General features: G+C 50.9%; 4 protein-coding genes across 4 annotated transcripts; 2 read left to right on the top strand and 2 right to left on the bottom strand.

The window, feature by feature from the left end:
• Positions 1-30: 30 nt before the first annotated feature.
• ASPVEDRAFT_40778 (SDR family oxidoreductase) lies at positions 31-1,671 on the bottom strand. Its single transcript, XM_040812207.1, has 5 exons — positions 1,373-1,671; positions 1,252-1,303; positions 1,046-1,178; positions 650-940; positions 31-575 (listed from the first exon to the last, which is right to left on the bottom strand). Exons 1-5 carry the CDS (start codon positions 1,392-1,394, stop codon positions 75-77), a joined length of 999 nt encoding a protein of 332 aa, XP_040666983.1. The 5' UTR covers positions 1,395-1,671; the 3' UTR covers positions 31-74.
• A 263-nt stretch (positions 1,672-1,934) lies between these two features.
• Positions 1,935-4,452, bottom strand: ASPVEDRAFT_129656 (beta-glucosidase; the record flags this gene model as incomplete). The annotated part of the gene is made up of 2 exons (XM_040806657.1): positions 1,935-4,225; positions 4,284-4,452. 2 exons carry the CDS (start codon positions 4,450-4,452, stop codon positions 1,935-1,937), a joined length of 2,460 nt encoding a protein of 819 aa, XP_040666982.1.
• Positions 4,453-7,022: 2,570 nt separating this feature from the next.
• Positions 7,023-8,331, top strand: ASPVEDRAFT_623536 (uncharacterized protein). Its single transcript, XM_040815612.1, has 5 exons — positions 7,023-7,117; positions 7,179-7,448; positions 7,669-7,773; positions 7,824-8,173; positions 8,303-8,331. The coding sequence occupies exons 2-4, from the start codon at positions 7,302-7,304 to the stop codon at positions 8,043-8,045; spliced, it is 474 nt and encodes a 157-aa protein (XP_040666981.1). The 5' UTR covers positions 7,023-7,117; positions 7,179-7,301; the 3' UTR covers positions 8,046-8,173; positions 8,303-8,331.
• On the top strand, positions 8,124-8,625 carry ASPVEDRAFT_40772 (uncharacterized protein). Its single transcript, XM_040812206.1, has 2 exons — positions 8,124-8,173; positions 8,303-8,625. The coding sequence occupies exons 1-2, from the start codon at positions 8,129-8,131 to the stop codon at positions 8,567-8,569; spliced, it is 312 nt and encodes a 103-aa protein (XP_040666980.1). The 5' UTR covers positions 8,124-8,128; the 3' UTR covers positions 8,570-8,625.
• The last annotated feature ends 3,053 nt before the right edge of the window (positions 8,626-11,678 follow it).

The raw sequence follows: 11,678 nt of genomic DNA, 5'->3' as shown, positions 1-11,678 counted from the left end.
CCTACAAACACTGAGAAGAATCGATAATTGACCGCTTTGTTGGTCCTAATATTGTTTATCTAACCATCTATTCTCTAGGCTCCATTATCCAGCAGCGACTTAGCCGTATCAACAACTGCCTCCTTCAAGGAACGATACTCGAGCCCCAAAACCTGTCTTGATTTCGAATTATCGTAGCCGTATACGTCCGAGGGCAGGTCACTTGTGGCCTCCGGAAGTCTATCCTTGATCTCAGGATAAGCATCACGGATAATATCAACAACGTCCTTGTTCGTGTAGTGGCCAGCAGTGACGAAGAATCGCTGCGCACCAGCTTCCGGGACCTCAATGGCGCGGACATGAGCCAGCGCAACATCACGGACATCAACCCAGAGGAATGTCCCCGTGGGAGGTGAAGTCTCTTTGTCGAGCCCGCGCACGAGACTACTGATCCTTGCGTTGGAGGTGTTGATTGAGTCGAGGGAACTCAGATAGTGCACGACGGGACCCAGCACCAGGGGCGGGTTGATTGTCGCAATGTTGAAGTTGGGCTTCTCCTTCTCAACAAAATCCCAGGCAGCTTTTTCTGCAAAGGTCTGATTGTGCAAATTCGTTAGTCGGGGCTATTTCGGACGGGAAGTAAATATAACACTGGAACTATCTATCTTACCTTGCTCGCGCGATATGTGTTCGCCGAGTCCAGCCCCTCTTCCCAGGTCACAGGGTTCCAGTTCTTCTCATTGTAGACTTTCTCATGCTTCTTGGGGTTGACGATCGCTGCGAAGGAAGAGGTGACCACGACCCTTTTCACCGTTGGCGCGTTGGCCTTGATGGCTTTCAGGATACCAGTTGTTCCCTTGATAGCCGGGTCCAGGAAATCCTTCACAGGGTCTTGAACATTGAAGTGGAAGGGCGATGCCGTGTGGAGGACATAGTCGAATGGCGGGTTCGATTTGACAGCCTACGTTGTGATCATTAGCCTCCCATGAGACAAGATACCATACCTAAATGGCCTAATTGAACCGTAGAAAGGCAATTCAGAGTAGGAACGAAGGTCAAAACCCACCTCGTCAAATGCGCCATCCTGCGCAATGTCCTTAACAATAACGTAGGAGAGCTTCTCCTTGGGTGTATTCGGGTGCGCAGCTAGGATCTTGTCTCCTTTCTCTTCGGACCGGACGGTGGTGACCACATCGAAGCTATGAAAGGAACACACCAATCAGTCCCGTCTTCTCATGGAGCCTAATTTCTGGTTCAAAATCTAGAACTCACCCGCGCTCCAGCAATTGATCAAGAACATGGGCAGCAATGAAGCCGCTACCTCCTAGACGCAGGAAAGGAGTCTGATTAACCTCGGTGCTTACAATGGGGGCGGAGGTCACGATTTACATACCAGTCAGCAATACCTTAGGCATGGTTTCTTTTGTTCTCTTTTTCACAGATAATTAAAGGTTTAATTTCGAAGCTTGTCGTGATCTCAGGATAATTGTCAGGACAGGTCGTATGCTGACACTCCGTCGACAATGGCCTCGGGAGTTACTTATATGTGTCTCCAATTGGGCCGATGGCATCATCCTCGTACGGTCGTACCCCTCCCCCTCATCCACACATTCAATCCCCCACCAAGGTCCACCATTGCGATTACCAATCCATTGTGATAGGACACAGGGGCAAAATTCGTGTTGTGCGAACTATAGTCCTGCTTTGCGTGACTGAATGACTCAAAAGTCGAATTAACCTTCGGCTTTAGTGGGACTATTCGTACTTAGGGTATCTTATCTCCGATAGGTACATCAACAAGGCTGTAAGCAAAGGGGTCGAAAGAAAAAATATGTTGATTATTGGAACTAAAGTTCTAAACACTACCGTTAACTCATAGCTGTGGATATCATTAACATATACCTCGACGAGACGGAGTCTGAAGTCTCTATTCTGCACCATTCACATAGGATGCTCTAATTTACCACTGGAGTGATCTTGGCTTCCTGCTTGAGGTTCCTGCTGCTGAATCCAACGCGGACGACAAACTCGCCCTTGGGGATAAGCCACTGCTGCGACACGATGTCCCAGTAGCTCAGGTCTCTCCGCATCAGCTCGAAGGTCACCTTGCGCGTCTCACCGGGTTGCAAGTTGACCTTGTCGAAGCCACGCAGTTGCTTTGGCGGCGTTCCTGCCGGGGTGCTGTCTGGGAAAGTCACATAGAGCTGGGGGACGGTCGCACCCTCGACGTCACCAGAGTTGGTGACTGACACAGTGACGTTATAGATGGTCTCCCAGAGAGCAGGGTTACCTCCTGGCTGGATGGGGGACTTGGTGCTTGGGACTGAGGAGATGGAGTCGACCACAGGCTTGGCGGAGATGCCGGAGATGTTGAAGGTGGTGTAGGAAAGACCGTACCCGAACTCGTACAGCACAGGGATGTTGTGGGCGTCGAAGTAACGGTAGTCGATTTCGAGCTTCTCGTCGAACCAAGATTGCCAGTCGTCACGGCCCTTGGTGGTGACAGCAGTTGTGGGAGGGGCATTGTAGTCGCTGCCGTTGCGGGCGATGGTGTATGGAAGACGTCCAGAGGGGTTGACGTCGCCGTAAAGGACATCGACAATGGAGTTACCGGACTCTTGGCCTGGGAAGTGAGCGGCAAGGATGGCAGTCACATTGGGGTGGTGGGCGAAGGGGAGCTCGTTGATGCCGGAGGAGTGGGTGACAACGATGGTGTTGTTGCAGAAAGACGCAACAGATTCAACGACCTCGGTGCCGTTATAGTCGAGGGTCAGGTGCTCACGGTCCGCGCCCTCTTCGGCCCATGTCTTGACGAAAACGAGACAGGCAGATGGGGGGGTGGGAGAATACAACAGCTCGGTCTGGACATCGGAAGTCGCGATTTGAGTGTTGTTCAACCAGTATTGAACGAGGCTCGTCTTGTCTTTCTTCGCACGCTCGTTGATAGCGGTCAATGGAGAGACCAGGTATGTGAAGCGGCCAGTTCCCGAGCCACCGCCAGCAGCGAGGTTTCCATATTCAAAATCCTCAAGGTTGACTGGACCGTTCGTGTTCTCCGTCGCGTCGTTACCGAACACGGCCAGGGACTTGGGCGCTTTCAGAGGGAGGGCGTTCTTGATGTTCTTGAGCAACACAGTGGACTCAGCTGCATGTCTACGGATGAGCTCACCATGGTTTCCGCGAACATCACGACTTCGAGGGCCGGTAAGGTTAAACTCGCGAATCCACGTATCCCGGGGCGAGAAGGTGTTTAGGTCGGCACCGGACGGGTCAACGGAGGGATAATCCTTGTCCTGGTTGAGCCAGTAGTAAGGGGCCATGATGCGAACAATCATGTCGTCAACGCGAGATTCGTCCAGGGTTCCGTTGTTCACAGCCCGAGTCACATTTCCGCCAAAGAATGAGCCGGCCTTGTTGTCTTTGCCGTATGCGCCGAGACCACCAGGCATGTCCATGTCTTGTCCGCTCTTGATACCGGCGACACCAGAGTGGGTGGCACCCCAATCGGACACAACATAGCCCTGGAAGCCAAGTTCCTCCTTCAGCAGTCCGTTAAGGGTCTTGGAGTTGGCACATCCATAGGAGCCGTTGATCCGGTTGTATGAGCACATGATGCTAGCCGCCTTAGCGCGGACAGCGTTAGCAAACGGCCACAGGTAGAGCTCATGCATGGTTCGGTCATCGATGTTGGAAGACAGAGCTTCCTGGACGACCTGTCCGGTTGGACCACTGGAGTTGAAGCTAGGGTTGCGTTGGGTCTCCTGCTCATTACCAATAAAATGCTTCGCGTTAGCCTGAACACCGGCATCCTGGTGGCCTTGGATGGTCTCCTCCATGGCAACACCAGTAAGATAAGGGTCGGCAGCGAAGCCTTCCCAGTTTCGGCCAGAGTAGGCGGAGCGACCTAGAGGACCAGCAACAGGGCCGAGGATGACGTGAGCACCCTTGGCTTTGAATTCCTCGCCCATGGCATAGCCGCGATCATACAAGATCTTCCGATCCCAGGACGCTGCGACAGTGACTCCAGCAGGGAAGACACTGGCGTAGTCTGCCACGCGAATGGCCAGCGGGCCGTCCTGCAGACAGATACCGCTGAAGTTGAGTCGTGGGATGGCCATGATGTTTCCTACACATGGTCCAAACTGCCCAGTGACCATATCGGCCTTCTCCTCCGGGGTCAACTCGGCAACGAAGTCCTTGGCCTGGGCGAGGGCTGTCTCCCATCCACCGGCACCAGTCGCATTTGCTATTACTCATGTTAGCAAGAGAGTTCCTAGGACGGTCTAGTGGCGAGGAAGTCTTACGTGAAGGGTAGACAGCAGGAGAGTGTCCATATTGACCAAAGATTGTCGTGTTCTTAGGTTGGACATAGCTGAACGCATCGTCATCACGAGAGCCACCGCCAAAGTCCTGGCCTTGGACGCCAGTAGCAGCCAGTAGACCCCAGACGAGGAGGTGAGCAGTACTAGCCATGATTGCCATGTTTCCAACTGCACAGTTGAGCTGCGGTTAAGGAAAAGAGTCTGACAGTGATCTACCTCTGCTACTTATAGGTTATTCGGGCAGCCGCGACCCATCTTGGGATCCGGCTCAGCCGGTGGGACAAGATATCGAAATGGGCATTATTGGAAATCTCCTTCACTTTCGTGGCCGTATGAGGTCATACTAGCATCTCTAATTCTCTATACACTATACTCGTCCCCAGTCCATTTCCAATGTGGGGGGTTGGGGTTCGGAGCAAAAGCGGAGGAGCAAGCGAATGAGAGTCAAATAAAGGTGGGCACTAACACGATCATTAAGAGACCATGGCGGGAGGAACTCCTGTTCTGAGCCTCTGAAGAGCCATCCTGATGGCAGTTTAGCCGACGTTTACCCACGGCGAAGGCCAGTTCATGGTTCGTGACTTCGTCGTGGTACTGATCGGCAGGGAAATGGCCTGACTTGGATAAGCGATATTGAGAGGCACAACACGAGGTTACTTTCTCCAGGGCATAATTCTCCATAATGCGGAGTGTGGAGAACAGTAATGCAAAAAATGTTCACTGAGTCAGGCCCTGGGACTGGATGTCCGGAAATACCCCCGACTTGCCGAGGTAACCCTCTCTGCTTTCTGACCCGACTGTTGCATCGACCTGAACATCAGAAGTTGTAACATGTTGGAACAGGTTCGACTCTAAAACTGAGCCTGAGGCTTGCTTATCATGGACGCCCACTTTGGGGTTCAGGGCTTGGAAGGAATGAGCTTGCACTACTAGTGTACCAGTCCCGCTCCAAAAACTGGAGGCTGCCAAGTTCCGCCACTCGGACACTTTCTGGCTGGCAGCCGAGCAGTGATTGTTACCTACTAGGTGGGAATAAAGGTTCCGTGCAGGCCGTTTAACCGGACGTCCACTGCACAACGGCGGAGATGAAATATAGCACGCACCGCACGTTAAGTCATGGTTCCACGGCACGGTACTCGAGCCCTTCATCTTCGAGGAGTTGGAGCTCTGCACGGACGACTGGCCTAGTATGCAACACCTTCACCGAGAAGTCCACTGTCGTCCAATAAGCTGGCATGCCAGTGCCAGTGGTCGCCCGGTAAACCCGCAGTGTCAACTCTTTTTTCTGCACGACGTCAATACCGGGCAGCTTGTAGCTTGACCTAACGAATAATGCCGCTTTGCTAGCCTGTCAGACAGCCCATCATCAACAATCTGTGTCTCGGCAGAGTGGTTAGTGGTAGAGTGGCGTTCTGAGGTGTGTGTAAATGGCTGCCCTCGCCAAGGGACTGAGACAAGATTTCTTCCACTCCTCTTCCAAGCCATGGTTCTACGATATTGTCTCTTCCGGAAGATCCTCGGTAAATGAATTGCCGGAGTGAGAGGCCGGGCCTTCATGTCGGGATCCAAAGGTAGGCCGAAAGGTGTGGGACGGAAGACCTGGAGAATCGGAGAGACGCCGCTATCCACGGGATAAGTGGGGGAGAGCGCTGGCGCAAATTTATGGGGTACGGAGGAGGGCATTTCCGGAGTTGAAAATTCAGACGAGGTTCTATCATAATTATTTCTGTAAAGTTGAGGATGTGAGTGAACGCGCGAATCGATCTAGTTCTTCGATTGACATCCCTGCAACTTTAGCGTGGGCTATAGTATAGACATGCATACTAGTCTACCTGGTATTAAGAGAAAGGGCCCAAACACCACGCAACATGGAAGAATAGACCCTCACGTTATCTAAATAATAGCGAGAAGGCTTGGCTTCATTGTGACTGGTGGCCGGGGAATTTATGTTCCCTGGAATAATCGGTGAGAGCAAATTGACTCAACTGTCGGGCACATTCCCGATAGTAACCAGGACACCGACACTCCGAAGAGAAGAAACACTCGAAAATCCACCGTCATTTCCCGTCTCCAGACCGGATGGAAGTTCGATCGACACGAATGAGGAACTCGGTCCCAGTGCGCACAGAAAGCCTCCGATGCCGCTGTTGACGTCTCGGGATTCCGATGGCTGCCACTTCTTATACCGGAAATGCTAGTGCTGGGAATCTGAGGCCTTTCCGATGTCAACGGCGGATGGATCTTTCTCCGCCGTGGGGGTTATTGCTCTCGGGCCCTCAATTTTTCTCGGGCCTTCTATTGCTCTTGGGCCTTCTATTGCTCTTGGGCCTTCTATTGCTCTTGGGCCTTCTATTGCTCTTGGGCCTTCTATTGCTCTTGGGCCTTCAAGGCTCCAGTTCTTTCTCCATAATTTCGGGGTCTCCAAGAGAATCCCGGATTGTCAGTCCTGAGCCATGGCATCGGGATTTGGTCGGGCCCGGTGGCTGTAAACGAGATGAGTAAATTTGAAGAATAATCGGAGAACCTGGGCTTTGTCTCTTGTGCACCCGTCATTGGAGTACTCCCAACAGACAGCGTGGGACTGAGCGATCATCACAATTAACTGCAGGGGAGTCAGAATGGCTGCCAGAGGAGCATATTTTGACTGACCTCAGTTTCCAGTTTCCAACAACGAAACATTCCAAATGGTCATTTCGCTGCTTGAATTTTCCCATAATATTCCACACACTAACTACTCCGTACACTGGCTCAAGGTGGAGGGGACAAATACCGATAATAAAGCCCCAATGCCTACTTCACAACCCATTCATCTCAAGGTACCGAATATTTACTTCCAAACAGTCTCAATTTTAAGCACTAATACGGGCTTGCCACTAGGAAAGAGTCAGTCCATCATAAACAGCCACAAAGACGAATACCCAGTCAAATTCAACAACTTCCTATACCACGTTATCCTCCCTATGTCCATGACCGCCGAGCAAGTGACCGACATAAAATACTATGAAAACTGGGAACAAAACTGAGGAGCGATGCTGGATCGGTTGGAGTTATAGGCTTGTGGCTGTGGGCGAGAACAGAGTATGTCGATTCACAGTCCAAGCAATCCTTACGCAACTAGCGGTGGAGAGCCTGCTGAGATTGTTCAAGGTGAGCTTAAGCTTTTTCCCCCTTGATATTGGGGCCCTGGCTATGATGGTCAAGCCAACATTGCTTTGTTGGTTTGTCTGATGGCCCTGGTTATAGATCGGCGGCTTGTCGCTGCTAGCGTCTAAAACAATAAATGAAGCAACGGGCCTGAACTAGGTCGATTGTGCGGCGTGCTGCCATCTCTCTCATACTTGGTAGGTTTCTCACTTGCGATTTCCAGGCCTGCGAGCTACCAAGTGTACGCGGCTTTGGTCCTTGCGAGCGCTGTGGCCGCCGTCTCTGCGCAGGTCATCGTCGCCCGCCCTTTCATATATGCGAGGATACAGTGAGTACATCTCTCAAGTTCTACACTTTACTTGCATCAAACCCAACAAGAACAAGCCCATTCCAGGTGACAAATTCGAAATCAACGAAGAGGCTCTCTGCGCGGGTGCATCGGACCTAAACGGTGGTCACAGTTGCGAGATCGACTACCCAGATGCATGGGGACGCGAATCTCTCATGAGAGGCGCCCACTACCATACTCGCACTCGATTTCCTGGTGATGTGTCTTCTTTGCTCATCCGCGTGCCTCGAATGAACAGCAGTATCCCCTAATCACTAATAGACTACCTCACTTGCAGCGAGTATGTTGAGCTCAGAATCTTTGGGGAAAAAAAACTAAACTACCTGCCCCCGAGATGTTTGGTTGTGATATTGCCAATTATAAGGATAATATAGTAAGAGTGAGCTATGTCCTTATGGAGGAAATGCCTGGGAGACCATAGAACCAGCAGGTACCGCGGGAGAAGCGCTTCGCAGATGATGAAGAGAAGGAGAGGCTGTAGAATGGGCTGGCTGATATTCTGATTTAGCTCCAGCGTCATTCACTCATCAAGGCCGGATCCCTCCTTCCAGGGCCCTTGACTATCCATGAGAATGCGCTGGCACGCTTCCTTATGGCCAAGGGTACAACTGACTTGGCCGATCTTACGACCAAAGATGAAAGACAGGGAAGATTCTTCTTTGGCTTTGAAGTTGATCTTCCGTGGGATGAGACACTACTTCTGGTAAGTGGTATCTGGGCTGCGTTCGGGTTGATAAGGATACGGACTGGAATGTCTGGAAGTAGGGCATGCTAAATGAGCATGGCCACGACGCACGCTTGAAGTAAATCCTTGATAGACTTGGAGTTGGCCTTTAGAGAAATTCAACTCTTGTTTCCAATATTTCATATATACTACATATCCCTCTCCTACCGAGGAAAACCGACTGGGCCAATATGACAACAGTCAGGCCAAGAGCCCCCATATACCTCTTAACTAATAGCGCACCGATCGAAAAGCACCAAGGAAACCCTCTCCACCAACAGGTGTTTGAGCCTCCTCAGGCCCGTGCATGGTTGGGCCACAGCGGCCGCTACTAAATAGTAACGTGGGTCGGTGACCTGCGCTGGGCTCCATGCGGTAGGGCGCTCACTAAGTAAGTATATGCAAGACTCAGTATTATTAGAGAAATATTAATGGCTTCCTGATTCATTAAACGATTTACGAATGTATATTATTTGCAGGTGTCAAAGAAATTGAAGGCAAATCCCATATCTATACTAACAGCACCTGGAATCTATACTGTGGGGATACATATAATTGGGAGATACGGTTTTCAAGGTTGAACGTATTAATACTTCATTTATATGCTTTGAAAGTCTTGTCTAAAGAATAGTAATCCTTTGGTTGCATAGCTATTTTATTGATGGTGCTTATCAATGAATTCAGAAAGAAGCGACGGGAGCTGGAGGCCCAATGTATGACCTTGATGTGTACTACGTCTCGAGTGACCAACTCTCAATACCACAGCCAGAAAAAGCTATCAAGACTTACCTGAAAAGTGACTGCAAATATAGAAGGCTCAAAGTTCTTTTCACCGGTGAGATGCTGCTATCACAGCTATTGTCAGGCGAAATAACTGTAGTTATCGCATATGTTGCGATAGAAAATTTCATCGACTCCTATACAGTATAATGAATATGCTCTATGGTATACAGCGCGCACACCGGAGGCGAAAAATCCCACCATAGGACTGGCTCCTCGAAACAGAGTGGAGGCCGTTTATCGTCTCTCACATGAAATTAAAAACACTCTCGATTGTCGTTCAGAATCACTCCAGAACAGTGAAATATCGCCAGGGTTTCATATATAATATCATATATCATGTTCAACTGATGCTGACGTCGAATTGAAGCTACACCCATCACTTGTTTAATGGAATCCAAGAAAGCGTGGTGACTGACTGAAGGTGAAATGACTTTCAGGCGCCGCTAGTGCTGTCATTCAAGCTCAGGAACCACTCTGCTCTCCTGTTAACAGAACTCGGGGTGAGGACACAATGCTGATCCGATACTAGGATAGAGGACAATATTCCTTGAAATGGCGCATTCCTCTAGTCAAGTCAATAATTGGACCCGGCCGTGACTGCTCCGATGTCAATCAAGGACATGCTCGCGAGAGCCCGAGAAAGGGTAACCGTTTCCTCTGGGCAGCCACATGGGCGGGACAAAGAGCACTTTTGTTTGCTCTGCCTTCGCACTAATCCAAAGACGGGCGTCAAGCTCGTCGCCGTCGTGGCTAGTTGTTCCTGGCGGATCAATGTCGGGTGGAAATGAGAACCCTCATTTGCTGGCTTGAACGAGGTTGATTCAGACGGAGCGGAGTCAGCCGTGATGAAGACACTAAATGGAGCCCATTCTATGAGCCGGGATCATCAGAGCGCTGTGGCCTGGGAGGCTATCAACGGCGGCGGGTGGTTTCGGGGTTTCGCCCCGTCTCATGATAGGATTGGCCCGACGGCAACCGGATCAAGGGGTTGGGCACCTCTCAGCTGTAGGGTTGCAAAGAAGGTCAATGGTAATTTCGCGAAGTCGTACGCGATAGATGTAGAAAGGTCGAGAAAGGTTCTGGGGCTATGGAGGTATCCAAACCGAACTGTAGCGAAAGCAAAGGAAGCAAAAGGAATCGAGTCTAAAACCTCAATATCGTGAACGGAGTAAACGGACTCGGACGGGCCCGTGTCGAAGTGGCCCAAGAGGATGAGAGATTGTTTCGGGATTGGTTGCGATTCGATTTCGCAGAAGAACAGGACCCACAGAATTCCCCCGAATGCACGTCAAAGACCGTGCGTGCTCGAGCAGTCAGTCTGGGTCGGAAGCGCTGCAAAATGACGAAGCGACTTAGCCTGCTTTTCACATTTTCCCAGGCAGTCATAGCGAAGAAAAGTCAAAGACAAATCCAGCTATTACACGCTATGCGTAGTATGTGGCTGTTGACAAGACAGACTGCGGTTGTGATATCAATAAAGCGCCTGAGGCACCAATTATGTCACATGTGGGACCGCTGCCAGGCCCCGATGACGACACTGAGTCTCGACCACGAGCAGGCATGACTTCAATTACAGGCTGGACTCATAAATATTTCGCCATCATTATTATCGAATTCGAACAAGTATCTAATTATGGTCCACACATATAATTCGTCAGAGTGATGCCCAGGAACGAACGTCATGGCCTGACTCGGTCAATCAATTGCTTGGTATAGAGAACAGCGTAGACCATACGAGAAGAAGCGTGCAGGAGAGCGCTATATCAAGGGAGGGCCTATGATGGCCGCGGGTCCGCCCCGAGTGGCCTTGCTCCGGCTAGACGGTTGGAATTTCCGACACAATCGTGGGCCCCGTCAGGCAGCCAAAAGCCCGCTCAGTGAACGTTGTACAGAGTCTGGGCATGACTGGACACACTGGTCAAGTTGCAGACTCACTCCCGAGTCCATCTTCTATTCACAGACCCAACAGTCTATGTAGCGGTCCTAGCCAGGCAAGGAGGTCATCCTGTTTCTCTCGGACCCCAGATCTACTGCAGCATGGACTAATCAGAAACCGCGCGAATGGACGGTAGCGTTGTCGCGCTAGTTGGTATTGATGCAATACGTCTCGGGCCCCACTCGGAGCCACAGTATGACTATGGGCTCTCCCAGGTGTTCTTAGACCCTCTGTGCATTTCACGACGACACAGCCTGCAGTTTCTCTGCTATCATTGGCCTTACTTCTCTTTCGACTCACCGGACCCGTTTCTCTATTCTTCCGTCGTCACTTCCTTGTTTGGCTGCTTCCTGCTGGGCCTTGCTATATAACCCCCCTCCCACCCCCTTCTCTTTGCCATCTTCACCTTTCCCTTCACCCATAACACAATCATCCAACTCT

Source organism: Aspergillus versicolor (genome assembly GCF_001890125.1).
Source record: "Aspergillus versicolor CBS 583.65 unplaced genomic scaffold ASPVEscaffold_4, whole genome shotgun sequence".
In the NCBI taxonomy this organism is placed as follows: domain Eukaryota; kingdom Fungi; phylum Ascomycota; class Eurotiomycetes; order Eurotiales; family Aspergillaceae; genus Aspergillus; species Aspergillus versicolor.
The sequence above is the reverse complement of the archived record's forward strand: the minus strand, read 5'-3'. Positions and strand labels throughout refer to the sequence as shown.

Bases quoted from the DNA above. Each gene is read 5' to 3' on its own strand.
- ASPVEDRAFT_623536 (XM_040815612.1), top strand. From the start codon at position 7,302: ATGAAAACTGGGAACAAAACTGAGGAGCGATGCTGGATCGGTTGGAGT. The intron at 7,449-7,668 runs GTGAGCTTAAGC...TGCGATTTCCAG, and splicing joins GCCTGCTGAGATTGTTCAAG to GCCTGCGAGCTACCAAGTGT. The intron at 7,774-7,823 runs GTGAGTACATCT...AAACCCAACAAG, and splicing joins TTCATATATGCGAGGATACA to AACAAGCCCATTCCAGGTGA.
- ASPVEDRAFT_40778 (XM_040812207.1), bottom strand. From the start codon at position 1,394: ATGCCTAAGGTATTGCTGACTG. The intron at 1,304-1,372 runs GTATGTAAATCG...TCCTGCGTCTAG, and splicing joins GCCTAAGGTATTGCTGACTG to GAGGTAGCGGCTTCATTGCT. The intron at 941-1,045 runs GTGGGTTTTGAC...ATCACAACGTAG, and splicing joins AGGATGGCGCATTTGACGAG to GCTGTCAAATCGAACCCGCC.
- ASPVEDRAFT_40772 (XM_040812206.1), top strand. From the start codon at position 8,129: ATGTTTGGTTGTGATATTGCCAATTATAAGGATAATATAGTAAGA. The intron at 8,174-8,302 runs GTGAGCTATGTC...ATTCTGATTTAG, and splicing joins ATAAGGATAATATAGTAAGA to CTCCAGCGTCATTCACTCAT.